Source organism: Phoenix dactylifera, chromosome 5, assembly GCF_051530095.1.
Source record: "Phoenix dactylifera cultivar Ajwa chromosome 5, Ajwa_hap1_PhDact_Kaust_v1.1, whole genome shotgun sequence".
Classification (NCBI taxonomy): Eukaryota; Viridiplantae; Streptophyta; class Magnoliopsida; order Arecales; family Arecaceae; genus Phoenix; species Phoenix dactylifera.
The window spans coordinates 30318573-30337289 of record NC_143194.1 but is presented as its reverse complement, the minus strand read 5'-3'; the positions used below and the strand labels follow the sequence as shown (position 1 = coordinate 30337289).

General features: G+C 37.8%; 1 protein-coding gene across 2 annotated transcripts; it reads right to left on the bottom strand.

Moving 5' to 3' along the window:
* Positions 1–343: 343 nt before the first annotated feature.
* LOC103702514 (CLP protease regulatory subunit CLPX1, mitochondrial-like) lies at positions 344–15131 on the bottom strand. 2 transcript variants are annotated; one of them, XM_008784980.6, is made up of 15 exons: positions 14474–15131; positions 13837–13898; positions 13600–13700; positions 10227–10306; positions 9550–9600; positions 7887–7961; positions 7720–7797; positions 3886–3942; positions 3027–3097; positions 2831–2930; positions 2610–2714; positions 2280–2342; positions 2039–2161; positions 1349–1507; positions 344–546 (listed from the first exon to the last, which is right to left on the bottom strand). In XM_008784980.6, exons 1-15 carry the CDS (start codon positions 14987–14989, stop codon positions 475–477), a joined length of 1713 nt encoding a protein of 570 aa, XP_008783202.2. In that variant the 5' UTR covers positions 14990–15131; the 3' UTR covers positions 344–474. The 2 variants fall into 2 exon arrangements, with proteins under 2 accessions (XP_008783202.2, XP_088578382.2); XM_088722256.2 differs by having other exon boundaries at positions 13816–13898; positions 14474–15126.
* Between the last annotated feature and the right edge of the window lie 3586 nt (positions 15132–18717).

Below are 18717 nucleotides of genomic sequence, written 5' to 3'. Positions count from 1 at the left end.
GTTTAGAAAGAATGTCTCCAGTACTTTATGAATCCCATGGACATGGATAAACGTCATCACTCCGGTCATTCTACTAGACTCTTTCTAAATTGCACTTAGATTTTAAATTCAATTTTTAATTATGCATCAAAAACCTGTTAGTCAAAAAAAAAAATCAAATTATCGGTCACGTAATCTCAAGCACTGAAGATGGCCCCCTGACCTATGCCCTTCTCAGCATGAGCCCACACACCCAATTTTAAGTTCCAAATATATTTCATTAGCCTGTCAAAATCCTGAAAAGGCCCCAATCAGTTGGCACTGGAAGATGACCAGCACTCATTTCTGGAAGTAACATCTGATATTGCCCAAGAAGCCTGCATGTTATTATCAATTTATATATGGGCAGAATGATACATTTGAATGGGCAGCCATTGAAATTGCACTTTGTGTTTAGATAAATACAAATTATGTACAATATAGTTGCTAAAAGGTTTACATGCTAGCAACTCTGGAGGGAAGCTCCAAGTCTGCTTCAGGTTCTCCCTCTGACCTCTCGAAGGTTGTCTGCAACAAAATAACAAGATGAGGAGTTCAATACCCGACTGATTTTGCAGATGACAAACATAAGAAGATACGTAAAACATTATGAATGTCCTTAATATTACATAGCAACTGAGCCTCATTAGCAGAGTGTTGAAGGGTAATCACACAACCAGGTTTACCATGATATCACAATTAAGCAAACCTTGACATAACAACAAACAAGTAAACAAGCCTGCAAAGGAAATTCAATGACTGGGGACCATACTGGGGTCTAATATTATTTGAGCTGCTCAGGTGCATGATTCCAAAGACATACAATTGGAGCTAATCTTAATTCTACATGTCAAATAAATACAAAGCTCCATTTCAGAACTTATATAATGAACCACAAACCTGGACAGTCCAATTAAAGAGCCACTAAATCAATTTTCCATGGCCCAACATCCCATATGAACTTCAGAATGATCTAGATATAGAAAATAACAATGAACAACCGACAGGAATGTGATTAAAGGCCTAATTTAAGCAACACATAATTTTGGACGCTTCAAAAAGCTTCCTATTATTTAGGGGGGCTAGCAAGCATGTTCATCAATATACTGTTTGGTGGATAGGGAGGGTCACATCTATTGACTCTAGGGAACTGCAATTTGAACAATGAAAGATCTTTCTCAGTTATGGCAGATATCAATTAATCACCAGAATGCAAGTAGAAGACCCATGTGCAAGAGGACATAGTGGAACAAGCAACACAGAATGCATACAATTAGCATTATCAAAAGCAAATAGTAATGTATATATGACAAGAGTTACTGGCGCATACTTCTGCTTCTTTCAGATTTTGTTGAGAAAAATAGTGCTCCAATGCTCCTTCACCGCAAAGAATTTTAGCCCCACATCCATGTGAATCTACAGATCCAACAGATTCTTCATCAACCACAACAGCATCTATTTTCTCTTTCCCTGTTCTTGTGTCGGGAATCTACAAAGATGACAACAATTCTTGACATATTGGTAACAATGAAGAGGAGTAAATATTAAATACCAATAAAAAGGAAAAATCAATCAAACTTGCTTGTTCATATTAGGCTTATTTGCATTGGAACACTAATGAAGAGGATAGTTCCCACAGAAAATGGACGCTTTGTGATTTGTGACAGCATACACCAATATTGGCAGTGTTACTGAGTCTATACATGGCGCCATAATAGGAAACAATATGACACTGGAATTTTTTTTTTTTTTGACCTGACATATGTAAGTAGATCATAGTAATGCACCTACATGGTTAAAGCTTCAGTAATGGGGGAGAGGTACATCATATCATAGAAAGCTACATTGTTGGCTGCATTGTTCGTGGAGTTTTAAGGGCATTCATTATTTTTTCCTCGGATATTTATAAATCATTCTACTTCTTAAAGCAAGCAAAAGAAGATTAGAAGAACAAAGAAACATAGAAGAGGTGTGAGATAATTCACATTGAAATAGAGATATCAGAGAGGAGACTGCACACCTCATACATAGCTTCTGTCAATATATTCTCCAATATTGATCTCAAGCCCCGAGCCCCAGTATTTTTCTGCATTGCTTTCTTCGCAATTAGTCGCAAAGCCTTTTCTGTAAAATGCAGCTTAACCTGGATATCAGGAAAGGGTACCTTAGCTTTTTAGAGACCTCATGTTGAAAAAGGACTACTCACAGCATGTTATCCACTTGAATATTTGACACAAAAAATTGAAAAATCTGGAACTTACATCATTCATTTGGAACAACTTTATGTATTGTTTCCCGATGGCATTTTTTGGTTTGCTAAGAACCTAAAATTATTATAAGAAAGCAGTTTTCAGAAGTTAGTCGAGAGAGCTTATCCAGTCAAATTCAGCTGAGGCCTGACTTATTATGATAGACAGAAGCATAATTATGAAAACAACCAACAGAACAGAAGAAAAGATTTTTATCAAGGCATAAAACAGATACTTAAAGAATGCACCATACTTTTTTTTCTTTTTCCCGAGCAAAAATTAATAAAGCAGTTACACCATGTGCATACAAACAAGGAAGGTCATTGCATAAATCAGGCTTACCTCAACAAGTTGGTCCTCATTCAGAGCAGACAAACTAACAAGTATTGGAAATCTTCCAACAAATTCTGGTATCAGACCATATGCGATGAGATCGCCACTTTCAACCTGAAGAAAATGATTTTTTTTCTCATTAAACTTCACCGGTAATATTTCTAAGCAAGCGCTGGACTGGAATGTTCCCAAGGGATGTGAACCTACAACCTATTCTGACTTGCACTTACTGATTCCAACAAAGAGGATGCCACTGCAGCATTTGTCACACTGCCTGTACGCATGTTTGCACGTATCGGTGCTCTGAAGCCAATGGAAGAATCATGCCGCCTGGCACGGGATAGAATCATTTTGAGACTTCAGCAAGGGCCCAAGGGTGAAATGAATTTACACATATAAATTCATATTTCGCTATAGTTATATGACCTTTCTGAGATAGTTTTTTCTAAGTCAATAAAGGCGCCTCCACAAATGAAGAGAATATCTTTAGTATCAATCTGCAAAATGACAAGAATAATTAATAAAAGCTTCGCATATTTTTGGTAGATAAAAGCTTCATATATGAAAGTATATGACATGAATTTACAATGCCATATGCAGAAGCATTTACTCATCACATGAATGCTCCAAAACATCAAATTGGACCATTGTAGCTCAAGATCTAGAATGGTTGCTGCAAGCTACAAACTATATGTCTCTAATGGGAAGCAATGATACGACTTCCACATCCAACCCTCTTGAAAAGTTTAATGCATGAACAACTACCTAACAATTACCTAAAAATGTCCCGGAGTAGGTTTCATTCTTTTCGCTCACTATTAATCCTATTGTGAAAATACAGTTTATGTACCGATCAGTCCACATATATCAAAGTTGCAGTCGCATTTTCAATTGCTAGTATATATATCAAAGTTTACATTGCATCTCTATCTTAGAACAATCTGCCTGCATGCTAACCAGCTATCGGGACCAACTCAACCACAGTGCAAGCACTGAGAAGTGCATCCATTCATGTTGAAGACCATCAAGGTATCGACTGCCCTATAAGATCTAAATAGACAAAATAGATATTCACGATAAGGACAACAAACTAATTTTTTAATTACCAACAGAGATGGCAACTGTGTGTAATAAGAACTCTTAAGTAGCAAGAAATTCAAATTCATCTCAACAAAGAAGCATATTAAGCATGAATTGGGATGACTAAAAGATTATTTAATTATCGATTAGGATAAAGATGATATTCCATATCACAATAAGATTCTGATATTCAATAAAGAAATACCTGAATATTGTCGCCTCTTGGATGTTTCCGAGCTCCTTTCTCAGGCACATTAACAACCTAGTTCAAGGGACAACATTAAATTCCAAAGGGAAGAAAGGCATATCTTCAACTATTGTAGCCCCACAACAAAAAGATTGAACGTCACAGATAATTTTGTACCATGCTATGTAGTGGGCTTGAAAGTGAAACAAGAGAAGGGTGAAGAAAAAAAAAATCTAGATCCATCAACTAGCCTGAAAACAAAACAAAATGCAATCTTATATATCTATTGAAGACAGCGTTAACACCTTGATTGAGTTTCATTTCTAAGTACAACTCGAACTCAATACCCATGCCCACATTGGCTACAGAACACAACATTTGTGTTGGCTGCTAATCCTGAAATCTATAAGACTAAGATTTCAGTATGCTTCTGTTTAGGAGATCAACAATCCAAAAGATACGGAGCTTGAGTATATAACATGGACCAAATTCCTGTTGTTAATGAAGGGTCTGAATTAGTCCTAAAAGAGAACAGTGTTATGAACACCCATAAACTGATGTTACTTTCATGCATTGCTCTCTCTTCAGTGGATAAGATAGGTTGAAATTCATGACTTTGAATTTGAAAATATCCTACTTCAATTTCATACTTATAATATTATTGTGAAAATAGAAGTTTTTTTTTGGTAGAAAGAACTGTAGCCTATCTCCTTCCAAAATGTTCAATGCATAGGTAAATATTAAATTTGCATTAATTTTTTCCATATCCTGCACCAGTAAGTCATGCCACATCTACATATGGTCAACTTATAGAACAATTTTCAGTCATTCCTTGTCAAAACCACTTGACTTGTCCAGCCAGAATCAAGTTCCATAGACATTTATTCCACTTCCTAATATGTGGAGCTTGACCTTATAAAAAGTTTCTCTAAGTGTTCAAAAGTAGAGTATAGACCCATCAAATCTCCAATAACTGAAATCTTACATTCTTCAAGGCAATCCATATTCAACTATACAAACAGAGCAGCTGAAGCTCACCATAAATACCAGTTCTATTCCACCTCCTATCTTTAAAATCAGTAGTAAATATATTGCATTTCTATATCACACTTACAATCTCATACAAAAGGTGATGGAGAAAATAATCAAAAATATCTTCCTTGATTTTATTACCAAATAAAAGGAAATGCAAGGATGATCTAATTTCCACTATAAGATTTTAGCATAATGATGGCAGACCCAATATCTTACCAAGACTAAACATTTACATCTGACCCTTGACAATCGACGTAATATGACAATTCACTTGAGGGGGCAAAAGATATCCTCATCAACTTGTCCCCATAATGCTCATTTCTTAAAATTACTTCAGCCATCTATCTTCCTTGATCAGATCTATAATAAACCTAAAATTGACATAGAATAAAAGTAGCATGCATGAAAGGAGCAATATCATAAACAACTAATATGGCTGTAATGTCTTGACAACCCAAGATTGTTCCAATCTAATGCATAATTTCAAATTCAGATCCAATAAATCATATGAGAAAAATCTTCAAGGCTAAATGGAGAACTTCAGACTGGGTCTTTAGTCAACGTGGATTTAAATCTTACTGCATATGAACTCAACCTTAACATGAGAAAAAATTTAATGAACAGCCATTTTTATCTAGATTGTCTTGGACCAAGTGTTTTGAAAGTCGAAGTGTCTTTACTATTCAGATTCCATCCTACCACTACAAAAGCCAGCTTTCTTTTGAAATAAATTTCAATGCTTCAAAAGACTGTAATCTATAAGCAACATGTTGCCATTACTCACATAATTAATATTAACAAGCCCATCCATAGCTGACTAATATTCATAATCAAAATGTTGTGGTCACACTTGAATATAGTTCGATATAAGTGTTCGAGAGCTTATGCTTTATCAGCTAATATGATCAACTGTTCGGTATGTAGTAAACCCAATTTTACCGAGTCTGCCAGGTTTTAAAGATTACACATTATGAACTGATATTGGTAGTCTTTGATGCCCTTTGTAGCCAGACAAGTTATTGGAGAATAGAAGGCAAACATTGTTCTATCAGTAAAGGTTGTGTTTACACCATATCAGATCAAGGAAAATCTTATAAGCAGTTTGAGTTCATAAGAAAACTAATACAATGGCAACTAAGACAATGTTCTCAAGTTAAATAAGGTGCTAGTAAATGAATATTGAATCAAACCTTTTATGTTTGCTAAGACCATGCTAGAAATTGTTAAACCTATTTACCATATTTACACCTTGTGTGATATGTCTTAGTTGAAATAAAATGTCAATGATGGTTTCATGTTTGTTTGCATTTTAGATTACCAGTACTGGGGCAGTGCAATGAACATGAAAGAGAATGGATGATTGTGATCCCCTAGTGAATACAGAATTTTCTCCATTACGTATGCGACTCCACAAACAGATAATTTTTGCTAGTGCACTTCTTCATTACCCTAGGCTGAATGCTAGTGCAATTCTTTCTTTCTTTATTTATTTTGTTGGTCACAGGGTTCGTTGAGAGGAAGGAGAGGACAGAAATGACTTAATAGAGACATATAAGCCCCAGCCTGTGAGGACTTCGTAAAGGGTCTATATCCAGCCTGTCTAGGACTGTCAAACCAGCAACATGTTTGCGCACAGCTTGTGTTCAGCTCGGATTAGGCTTGCTTGAATAGTAAAGGAGCCGATCTAAAGCTAGGCTTCACCAGTTCAAGCTTTGCTTGAAAATGCTCAAAGCAGGAAAAATAAATAATTAATATATAATATTTGTCATAAAACATATTTATATTATAATTATTAAAACAACATGATTTACTTATAAAGGATGAATTCTGATATAATATAGAAATATAATGGTGCAAATTAGCTCAACATCAAGGCATGTCACATTCCCACTAGATCTCCTAAATAAGCTGTTCGTGAGCAGCTCGAGTTTTGCTCAAATTAAAATGAGCTGTTTCGATCTTAGTTCAATTGCAAAACAAGCAAAGGTTGAGTTAGGCTTGGCTCACTCAAGCTCAGCTCTTTCACTACCTATGCCTGGCTGGCTTCAGAGATTTTTTTTTCACATTATATATGCAGTAAGATGGATTATCTTCAACAGTGATGCCTTTTAGGAGACTTACTGCAGTTTATGATCCAGTTATCAGGTAAGCCTAGACATTGTCTTCACACAAGTCAATGTACATATCTCCAATTTAGACATATGAATTATCAATTTCATGCTGGCTAAAGTTACCCCTGCTTCTGAGCCACGAGTTCATCTTGTTCAGTCATTATGATACCTGAAAACTGTGCCAAGGTCTGCAGCCAGGATCAATAGTAGTTTAGAAAAACTGAGAGTCCCAATGTCCTAGTATGCAATCTTGGTTGGCAACTTTTGTTGGCAAGTAATATCATTTTTTTCTCAAAAAAAAAAGGTAATATAGCTAGTTTACATTTAAATTTAGTGGCTTAAAAGCAGGGTAGCCAGATCTAATTTTCTAAATCTCTTGTCCTTGCAAAGTTCTGGTAATCAGAGCCAAGGATTTGCCCCTTTTAAAACAGTAATGTTAGTCACTTTTTTCTCAAATAGTAGCATGGTTCAAGCAGCACCATAGAACTCACAAACGTACAGACCATAAACTGCACAAGTAGGAGTGATACCCAAACATCAAATCAGAATAATATTTTCTAGAACAATTTCATATCCACTTTCAGAGTCTTGTATCATCAGTAGTACATGAAAAAATTAGTAAGCAGAAAAATCAACTTTTGAGAAAGATAAGTATATAAGAGAGACATTGCAACATGTGCATTCAAATGAGTGTTCAGATGCTCACTGTTCCTTCAAGCATTTTCAACAATGCCTGTTGAACGCCTTCACCAGATACGTCTCTACTAATATTGAGGCTCTCAGCCTGCCCAAGAAGTAAAAAGTTATGTTCTTTTGAGAAAAGAAAGTACATAGCATAACTGCAACATATATTTCAACTAGATTAACAGATACCCTCTTGGTAATCTTATCAACTTCATCGATGTAGACAATGCCCTGCTGTGCAGCCGCTACATTGAAGTCAGCAGCCTGAGATAACAACAACACAGATTGGTAATGCATAAGTTATAGAAAGATCTAGTGGTAATTCTAAAAATGTCTGTGGCATATTCAATATACCGTCTGTGTAGTTCCATGAAGTAAACCATCAAGTAAGCAAGACCTCAAGATATAAATTTGTAAATTAAAAAAAAAAAAACTTGAGATTGTTATGTAAGTTCAGACAATGAAGAACAATAAACCATGTGAATCCAAATTAAACAATTAGATTTGCTAAGCCTTAAGCAAGTAAATACTAGGCGCTTACAGAAAAAATCTGACCTTATAGTGCTCACATATTAACTCTACCTACCCAGCTAAAGCACATCACAAGAAAGATTATTATGCTTCTTTCACTGAGTTAACACTGAAATATTTCCACGACTATATGATTCGCCCAGATTTAGGTATAACTGACACCATAAGAAAAGCTGTTTGCACCATTACGAATAAAAGTTCAGATGTTTGAGTACTTCAAATGTAATTTTTACATCTACTAGCTGAAGTCACAGGATCTCTCCTAATATAATTGATACATCTGAAAACTGTATAAAAACTGGAATCATCAGTTAAAATGTGATGTGGAAGCTGAAACAATTGTAGAATGAAATATATCGGACAGCAAAGGAATCCGCCGCTTGGTGATAATGCTGAAATAAATAAATGATCTAGCAATATGATCAGTGGCACAACTAGGGGGATTCAGAATAAAGAATCCACCACCAAGCCAATACAACTCCTCCACACCACCCCTAACAAACACAAAAAAAACACAAAACAAAAAAAATAAAGGATTCCTGACATGCATACTGGTTGTTAAGTTATACTATTCTCTTTGTTGTTCTAAGTGCAGATTAGGTAACACATCAAGCTTGCTCTGACAATATTTCTCAATGATCTAATAGATGTCTCTGGTAAGATCCTCAAAGGTGCAAAGTAAGGTCAAAGGAACCGGTACCAGGCACTGTACCGGTTCTCTGGTGACACGAATCGGTACGAGCCATGCTGGGCCTGTACCAATAGAGGAGAGGGCACGGTACCTTGAGAGAGAGGACAGGAGAGAGAGGACAGGAGGGGGAGAGAGGAAGGGAGAGAATGGGAGGCCGGCGGAGGGTGGCGGACTTCGGCGGAGGGCAAGCGATTGCCGACTTCACTTAAAAATCGAAATTTTTTAAGCCGCAGCCGATTCTCGTGTTTCGACTTTACTTAAAAATCGCAAATTTTTTTAAGCCACGGCCAAACCCCTGTTTCGTTCAAAACAAAAAAACTGGCCACAGCCTCGCCTGCCGCGGACTCCACCGCCCTCCCGCGGCCTTTACGGCGTCTCGACCTCTCCCTCTGCCTCCGCCGATCTCTACCGGCTCTCTCTTTCCTTCTCCTTCTCCAGCTCCGATAACAGGTCTCATTTCTGTTGCAGCCGGAACTGCCTGATTCGGGATGGTTCCGCCAACTCTAGTGCAAAGTGATATCAAAACTCAAGACAAATAATATAAACTGAAGTATCAGCTATAAGCAAAACATCAGCAATGAATCAATCATGTGATTAAAGATGCTTTCATATGATAGACTTGGCAAGTACCACAAGAAGCTTGTATAATATAGACTCCACATCTTCACCAACATATCCCGCCTGCACATAGCAATACACCAGTCATGTTCAAACAATTGAACGAGCAAGTTTAACTGTAACAACATAAAAAGATCTACATTTCCATTTCTACATCAAAATGTTCCATGTTTTACAAATCATAATCGAGAGAGTATCATGTGTACGGAAAAGATTGGATAACTAATGCCAATTATCAAGCCAGAATTCAGTTATATTAACAAAGTATAGCATGACTGGGATATCACAAGATACAAAATTCCCACTTATCTTATATTCATACCATTTTTTCCCTGAAGCCTACTGTAATCCAGAATAAAAAAGTACATTCCAAAGGAATGAAGGAAAAATGATGCAGCATGTGTCGAAAAGACAGTCATAAATTTTTAACAGTTATTAATCAAGTTATAAGAAATTGTTCCATAAGAAACATCTGATGTCCTGTGAGAAAGACAGAAAAGGGTGCTAAAAGATGTTGGTGCCTGCAAAGAAGAAGAATTGCCAGTCAATGAAGTCGGAATAGCGATTATTGAAGCCAAAGAACCAACGGGAACACCATATCCATATAAGCATTTTTCATTAGTCCTGTCATAGGGCTAAATGACAATGAAAACTATGTTATCAGACTCCTATATGATATGGGAAATTACCTGAGTGAGAGTAGTTGCATCAGCTATTACAAAAGGTACATTCACAAATCGAGCCAATGTTTTTGCCAGTAATGTTTTCCCTGTCTTTGAAGAAATGTTACAAGGATATAAGTAAAAGGAAACATATAGAACTGCAACAAGTATGTCTCTCATTATGCTCTCAAAATCAGAGAAGTAACTACAAAATAAAAAAAACTTGCACTTATATCATTACATATTTGCACCTAAACACATGCAAGTCCCTCGGACATCAAGCAAGCAAAATAAAAAACAAAGAATTTCAGCTAACGTGAAATCATTGTTAGAAGATATACAGATTTGATACATTAAAAAAAATTAATTATCGTAAGAAATCAGAGATAAGTTACCAGTGAAAACTATCACTAGAGCAAAAATAATCAGGGTTTGGGTTTGCAGGGATCTGAAGAACTAGTCCACTAACCATTCCATGCATGTAATCCACGCACAACATTCTCTCAATGTTGTTTGCATGGCATGGAATGGCTAAGAGGCAATGTCCCCCACCAATTTCTCCATGCACATAGCCACAAACTGAGAATCCAGAATGTCAGGTTTTCAGGTGAGGGAATGGAAGATCTCAGCAATCATCCAATCAATAAATTCTTATTGAGTGTTGCTTAATATCCATTTACCAATTGATAGGCCTTAAAAGTGGCATCCCTATAATACATTAGATCCAAAGTTAATTAAAAACTTGCCTTGTCTTTACCTCTATACTCATTGCTCGTCATGCGGTGAGGTTTATCCTTGAGCCGCACGGTTTCTGGAGTCAGATCATGGCGGCTAGATATGGCCGAGTGTGGATTGATGGGGCGGCCCCGAGTAGACAGAGATGCTCCTACATGTGGCAGGAGATTTGCAGGTACATGCCTACTGCCTTGGCGAATACCAGACGGCTGATCGGCGATGGGCAGAGTGTGGATGTGGTGGAGGACCCGAGGGTGGACTCTTTTTCTTGAAGACTCTGGCCGACTATGGTCAACGTCGAGACTGCGGACGGACTCCGGGTCTACGATCTTCTTAGCCCGGAGGGGGCGGAGTGAGATGTCGGCAAGGTTGGTCAGTTATTTGGAGAGCACCTTGTAGAGCGTGTTCGATCGCTCCCGGTTCCGGAGTGTGTTAGCCCGGATGTGAGGGTTTGGAGCACGTCTTGTAGAGCCAGTATCAAGGTGGGAGATGTTTTTCGCGCCCTCCAGCAGAAGCACAGGCCTGTGATGGATTGTGCTTAGATCTGGAGCTTCAGACTCCATCCGAGGGTAGCATTATTTCTGTGGAAGGTGGCCTGGGAGCGCCTGCCGACGAGATTGGTGCTGAGCAGAAAAGGGATGGGCATTCGACCCCAGTATCCATATCGCCGAATGGACGAGACGGTGGATCATGTTCTATTACAGTGTGTATGGGCTAGGAGAGTTTGAAGGCTCGTCGAGATTCCGCAGGATGCCTGGAGCCAGATGGGGTCTTTCCCACAGGTGGTTCATCGGTGGTCCGGCACCCTCCAGATGCATCAGGTGGCCATTGGATGACTTGCACAGCTTACAAGATTTGGTTGGCAAAGAACGCTCGGACTTTTAGTGAGAGCAGTCCATCCTCGAGGTTCGTCGTGTAGCGCGCTCGGGTACAAGCAGCAAAGATCATTCATGTACGCTTAGCACATGGACCTTTGATAGCTCGGAACACCTGGGGCCCCATTTTGCTCAAGTAGCGCCTGGTACAGTGTTCTTCACCTGAGATCCTCCACTTCCGAACTTTCTCAAGGTTAACTTCGATGGATCCGTGCTAGACGGCGGCAGTAGAGAAAATGTTAGGTTTGTCATTAGGGGCTCGACCTCTAGGGTAGTGGCTACTGGTGGCTGCCAGATTTTCGATATCTCAGTTTCTAGAGCAGAGCTACGGACGACTTGCGTCGTCCTGAGCCATGCTCGGCGCGTGCTATAGGCCAGCTCGGTTATATTGGAGGGTGACTCGGCCACCGTGATCAGCTGGATCTAGGGTGGCCCAAGTGGCGGTGGAGGAGGATACCCCCTGTTTTAGGATATTTCGGCTATGGTGAGTGACGTTGTGACCTTTCAGGCTAGGCATGTGTTCAAAGAAGCCAATGAGGCCACAGACTGGGTGGCTTCCTATATAGTCTATCACTCAGGGGTACCTTATAGCCGGAAGAGGAGTTGCCCAGAGCACTCCAATACTTGTTGTTTTCTAATTTTATTGGGTGTATCCGTACTCGAACCGTATGAAACACCCGCTTTAGCAAAAAAAAAAGAAAAAAAAGAACAGAAGGCAAGTGCTATTGACTAAAAACCTCCAGGCAATTAAATGATTGGTCCTTGAATAGATATAGAGTTAGTTACTTCCAATTTTATGTAGATGAGAGGAAGAGATAATGAGAAGACTGTAGAGAGTTAATCAAAGAGCAGTCATTAAAGTATTTTGCATTTCTGATCAAAAAAATAACAAAATCAAAAGCTCTCCGGGATGAACGAAACAAGCGAGGAAGAGAAAGAAAAATGTTTGCATTAGATGCAAAAGCGGCTATGATACTCCGGGTCTCCAACATGGCATAGAAATCTTTGATCCTAATCAGGGATCGCCGAACCGATACCAATAGACGTACCGATTAGCCACCGGACCGGTTTGGTACCAGCTCGGACCGGTTCGGTACCGGCTCGGACCGGTTCGGTACCGGCTCGGACCGGTTCGGTACCGGCTCGGACCGGTTCGGTACCGGCTCGGACTGGTTCGAACCAATACCAAACCGATACCACTAGTTTGGCCTCCAAAAGCCCAAAAAAATTTGACCAGACCAGTATCGGCCGGTACAAGTCGGTACGAGCCGGTTCGGACCGGTTCCGACTGATACGGACCGGTACGGACCGGTACTATTTTCCACCGCTGTACCGAACCGGTCCGGTATGGGGTGAACCACCGATACGGGCCGGTTCAGCAAACCATGATTCTAATGGAGTTTCATTATTAGCAAATATTAAGGATCATTCTAGTTCCAACTCATGGTGCTAAGATTATATTGAAATAAATTGGTTTTCTGGTTTTCATAAAATAAAATAGATTATCCAATACTTTTATATTTAAAGATAGCCTTTCTTTGAACCAGATCACAGAGAAAATAATTTCAAAACTGTATACTTGAAGTTTCAATGGTTTATACTATTAATAAATATTCAAACATGGCTAGCAATATGAGGTAATCTGATCCAAAGGTCAGACCAGGTCACCCTATAGGTGCCAGAGGCTCTTAATAAATTTGTTATCTAGTATGGTCATTTAGCACACCAAGTCAAATAAATACTAAATCACAACAATACCGCATACTAAAAAATACAGCAGATGCAGATACCTGAGCCTGTTGGGCCCATTAAAAGAATGTTGCTTTTTTCAAGTTCAACTGTGTCAATGTCATTTGTACTAGCTTCCTTTTCATTGGAATCAGCTGCAGACCTAAGATTCAGCATAATGAAGTGAATTCAATCATGAATGCCCCAAAAATCGATTTACAAATCTACCACAAAGATAAAGAAAAACAGAGATCATGTTTCTGCAATATAAAATGTACCAAGAATAGCGAGAATCTAACCATTTTGATAAGGACTCATAATAGATCCTCTTATAATGATTGTACACTGCCACAGAGAGTACCTGCAGGGAACAATGTAATTTTTATTAAAGGTTCTTTTAAATAAGGTCACATAATTTTTATTAAAGGTTTGCTCATACATGATACAACTACAATGTAATAAATAGTGACTTTGTAACTTTATGTTTTCATGTTTGAGGATCCATGATCATTAACGAATTTAATGCAATAAATGAAATAACAAGCCAAAGAAAAGCAGCGGATCTCCCAAGAACTGGACAAGGGCAATATCCAGGAAGAGAAATTCCTCCAAATTCATAGTACGTCAACCATTTTTTGTGGCCTTTGTCAACCTTATAGGACTAGTACAGCAATAAATGATCTAAAATACAAACACCCAGTTATGAAGGCCACCTAAACTCCATTAAGCATCAGCTTAAGCTGGTCTGATCGAGATTTTCATCCAAGAACCAACAAACCCAGAAATTAAAATCTTAAAACACGAAGTGATGCATAAAAGACCAAATTAAATCGGTCAAGAGGCCTGGAAGACGTACACAACGGTCAATTTTTGATTTTTTTTTCCAAGAACTCTACAAACTAACCCAGTAATTCTATCAAAAGCTCTGATGTTTACCTTCTTTGCGCGCTCCTGTCCGATCACAAACTTGTCAAGACCTCGGCAAATCTCCTTGGGAGTCGGGAACTTGTTCCCGAGATTGGAACCGCCCCAACACCCATCCTTCGAGTCAAACCCTCCGCCACCGCCTCCAGCACCGGTGCCCCCTCCACCTCCTCCTCCAACCCTAATTACATTAATCCGGCCTAGGCTGGCCGAGTGGACGGTGACCCCGGAATCGCCGGGCTGCTGCCAGATCTCGGGAGGCTCCCAGCCGGAACGCCCCGTGGTCTCCAGCGAGGGCGCGTTGGGGATGGGGGCGCCCCGGTCGACGAGGTGGCCCTGGACAGAAACCAGCTCAACGGGGCGGAAGCAGCGGGGGGCCCAGGCCCAGAAGTCGTCCCACCGCCGCCGGTACTTGCCGTGGATGTCGGAGATCCTGCCGGCGTGCATCCGGTAGGAGGAGACGTACACAGATTGGACTGCGGCCGCCGCCGCCGCTCCAACGGCCCTCGATCTCACGGCCGCGGACATCGCGAGAGGAAGGAAAGGAGAAAGGATGAAAACTTCGCGGGGATTCGCGAGCAAGGGCTTACTTTTGGAATTTGTTTCGCGACGGGGAGAAGAAATATTTGGCGGAGTGGCGATGTTATTTATTACGTATCTTGTTCTGTTTCTTTATGGGTCTTTTACTCTTTTGTTATCGGTCGTTCTAATGGATAGCGTTGACAGACGCCGGCGTGATCTCGGACGGCATCCTACCGTTCGTGTTTGTGAGATTTAATCTGAATTAAAAACCATTTTGGACTGGGCTCCTTCAGTTGGATATATCAAATTTCTGATGACAACGAAGAAAAATAAATCTTATCATATTTAGTTAGTAAAATAATTACTCTAAAAAATAGTATCAAATAAAAATTATTATATTTGATTAAAGATAATATTATATAATAAGATTATCAAATTTTTAACAATATTTTTTAATTAATAATATTTGTTTTTTCGTTCAACTCATTTGTTGGCCATTTATGGCCTATTTGAGTGAACACTAATGATATGGGCTATTTTGAATATTAAAATATATTTATATGGGTTAATAACTATTTTTAAACTAATTATATATATTAAAATATATATATTTTTACTAAAAAAAATTTAGTATGTTTTGAGTATATTAATAAATTTAGTAGTTATAAATTTTATAAATATATTTATTAACGAATATATTAACATGTTAGTTAATATTATTATTTAGAAATAATATTATTAATATTTTAATATATTAGTTTTAATAAATTAATATATTATAATAAATAACTAATCAATTAAATAATTATAAGAAATCATATATAATTAATATATTTATTAAAATTAATATATTTATTAAAATGTTATAGTTTATAAAGTAATTATGAACATAAGTATTAATATGAATATCTAATTATAATATATTAATTAATATAAATATATTATATTAATAAAAATAGTATACTTGATAATAAAATATACTGATAATTACTTAATAAATTTTAATAGAATATATTGATCATAATATTTTAATATATTTATAATATATCGATATTATTAAATTAAGAGAAAATCAATATAATTAATGTATTCATTATATATAATTAATATAATATTAATATAATATAAGTGCGAGCATTCCATCAAGAAATGATAATTTTATATTACCTCTACTCAGTAATTTGGTAGGAGAAATAACTACCACCTTCTTGATAGAATTTGTTTTATCCTCTCTTTTGATAAAATAAACATGCGATCCATCATTTATTTTATCATCTTTTTCATCTTCTTTTATGATAAACAATGTAATCTAACATAGAATCTATTTTTTTATACTAGATTACCTCCAACCAAATGAGCCCTTAGCTTCTTCTATTTGCCTAATTCATTATTGTTCAGTATTGAGCCATGTCACTGCTTTATATTTTTTTTAAAAAAAAATCATTTGACTCTAATACTGCTAACTAAAGGTAATAGCTAATACGAATTGATTTATAATGCTTAATCTCCCAACATGAGGCATTGGACAAGGTTGGAGAGATGAAAATATGTTGTTTTTAACATCAGTGTATAATTTGAGCTTTGATCCATCCTAAACTACAGTTGTACAATTTGGCATTTGAATCTACATGTGCCCATAATGGAATATCAGTGTTTGTCAATTTAGACTTATTAGCCTCAGGCAAAATGAATGACCCAAAGAAGGATGATATATGCAAGCAACATGGCACGTTTTTACTTTTACAATGTTAATATCATGACCTCCCTTAAATTGCTAGGTATAGGGCTAAAATAAGATCAAATAAAGATTGGATACTAATATATCCATATCTATATCTATATTTTTTTCAACAAATATGAATACAAATGTTAAAGAGATACCAAAACTAGTATGATATTTGTTCTAAACAAATGCGAATCAAATATTAAGCATATCCATATTTATCCTAATTATCTATCTAAATACATATATAAGTCGAATATTATTTAGATGTAAATTAAAATTTAAGCAAAATTAATTATGAAACTAATACTAATTATGTAATTATAAAGGGAAGGAACATAATTCCTTATACAAATTGCGCATGACACACACATAACTATGAATTTACTATTTAGACTCGCATGGAGACTAAGGCCCTGTTTGGGGGAGCTTTTGGAGGGCCAAAAAGCACTTTCTGGCCTTCCAAAAGTACTTTTAGATCAAAAATAGTGTTTGGTAAAATTTTTGGGAAGCTGTTTCAGCTTTTGCGGGAAGCTGAAACAGCTTTTGGGGGAAGCTCCAATTTGGAGCTTTTCAAAAATGCTATTTTCAGCTTTGTCGGAAAGCTGTATTTTTGACAAAAATGCCCATATTAAAATATAATAATTACATAGTTTGTCCCATTATAAACCTAAAAATTTGCTGGAGCCAAGAACCCTAGCCGTCAGACTCCCTTCCGTAAGAAAAGATATTTTTCTTTCCTATTTTTGTATGCATCTTTTGAACCACATTTTAGAAAGAAAAATTTTTAATCCCTTCTCCGTACCTTCCAAAATCAATCTATTGTTTTTTTTTTATCATCGACCTCGCGGCCCACGCTGAGGTCCTTCTCGAGCGTGGACCGCGAAGAAGAGCACCTGGACCGCAGCATCGCGATCCAAGCTCTAGCCGCGACACCGTGGACCGCAGCATCGCGGTCCACGATGCCTCCCCTCTCGCGGTCCATGGACGACCGCGATCCTCTATTACAGAGAGAGGATCTCTCTCTGTTATAGAGAGAGCCGCGGTCCATGCTCTAGCCGCGACACCATGGACCGCAGCACCGCGGTCCATGGTGCCTCCCCTTACTGATCTCGCGGTCCACGGGTGACCGCGAGATCTCCCTCTATTACAGAGAGAGGATCCCTCTCTGTACGCTTAATGATCTCGCGGTCCACGGTGGACCGTGAGATCCTTTCTCTGTTACAGGAAGGGAGAGTTCTCTCTCTGTTACAGGGAGGGAGAGTTCTCTCTCTGGACCTCGAAGAAGAGCACCTGGACCGCGGCATCACGGTCCAGGCTCTAGCCGCGACACCGTGGACCGCAGCACCGCGGTCCACAATGCCTCCCCTCTCGCGGTCCACGGGTGACTGCGATCCTCTGTTACAGAGAGAGGATCTCTCTTTGTTACAGAGAGAGTCGCGGTCCATGCTCTGGCCGCAACACCGTGGACCGCAGCACCGCAGTCCACGGTGCCTCCCCTTACTAATCTCGCGGTCCACGGGTGACCGCGAGATCTCCCTCTGTTACAGAGAGAGGATCTCTCTTTGTTACAGAGAGAGATCCTCTCTCTATACGCTTAATGATCTCGCGGTCCATGGCCTTTCTCTGTTACAGAGAGAGAGAAGAGAGAGATTTTTCTCTCTCTGTTACAAAGAAAGATTTATATTACATTACATCATAATACATTAATATGTTATTTTAAATAATTTAATATTATGTTATATTATGAGAAATTAATTTATACTAATAATTATAATATTTTATATCTTTATTATTGTATTATACTATAAATATAATATTATAATACGTTATATCATAATACATTAATATGTTATTTTAAATAATTTAATATTATGTTATATTATGAAAAATTAATTTTTACTAATAATTATAATATTTTATACCTTTATTATTGTATTATATTGTAAATATTATATTATATTACATTACATTATAATAGATTAATATGTTATTTTAAATAATTTAATAT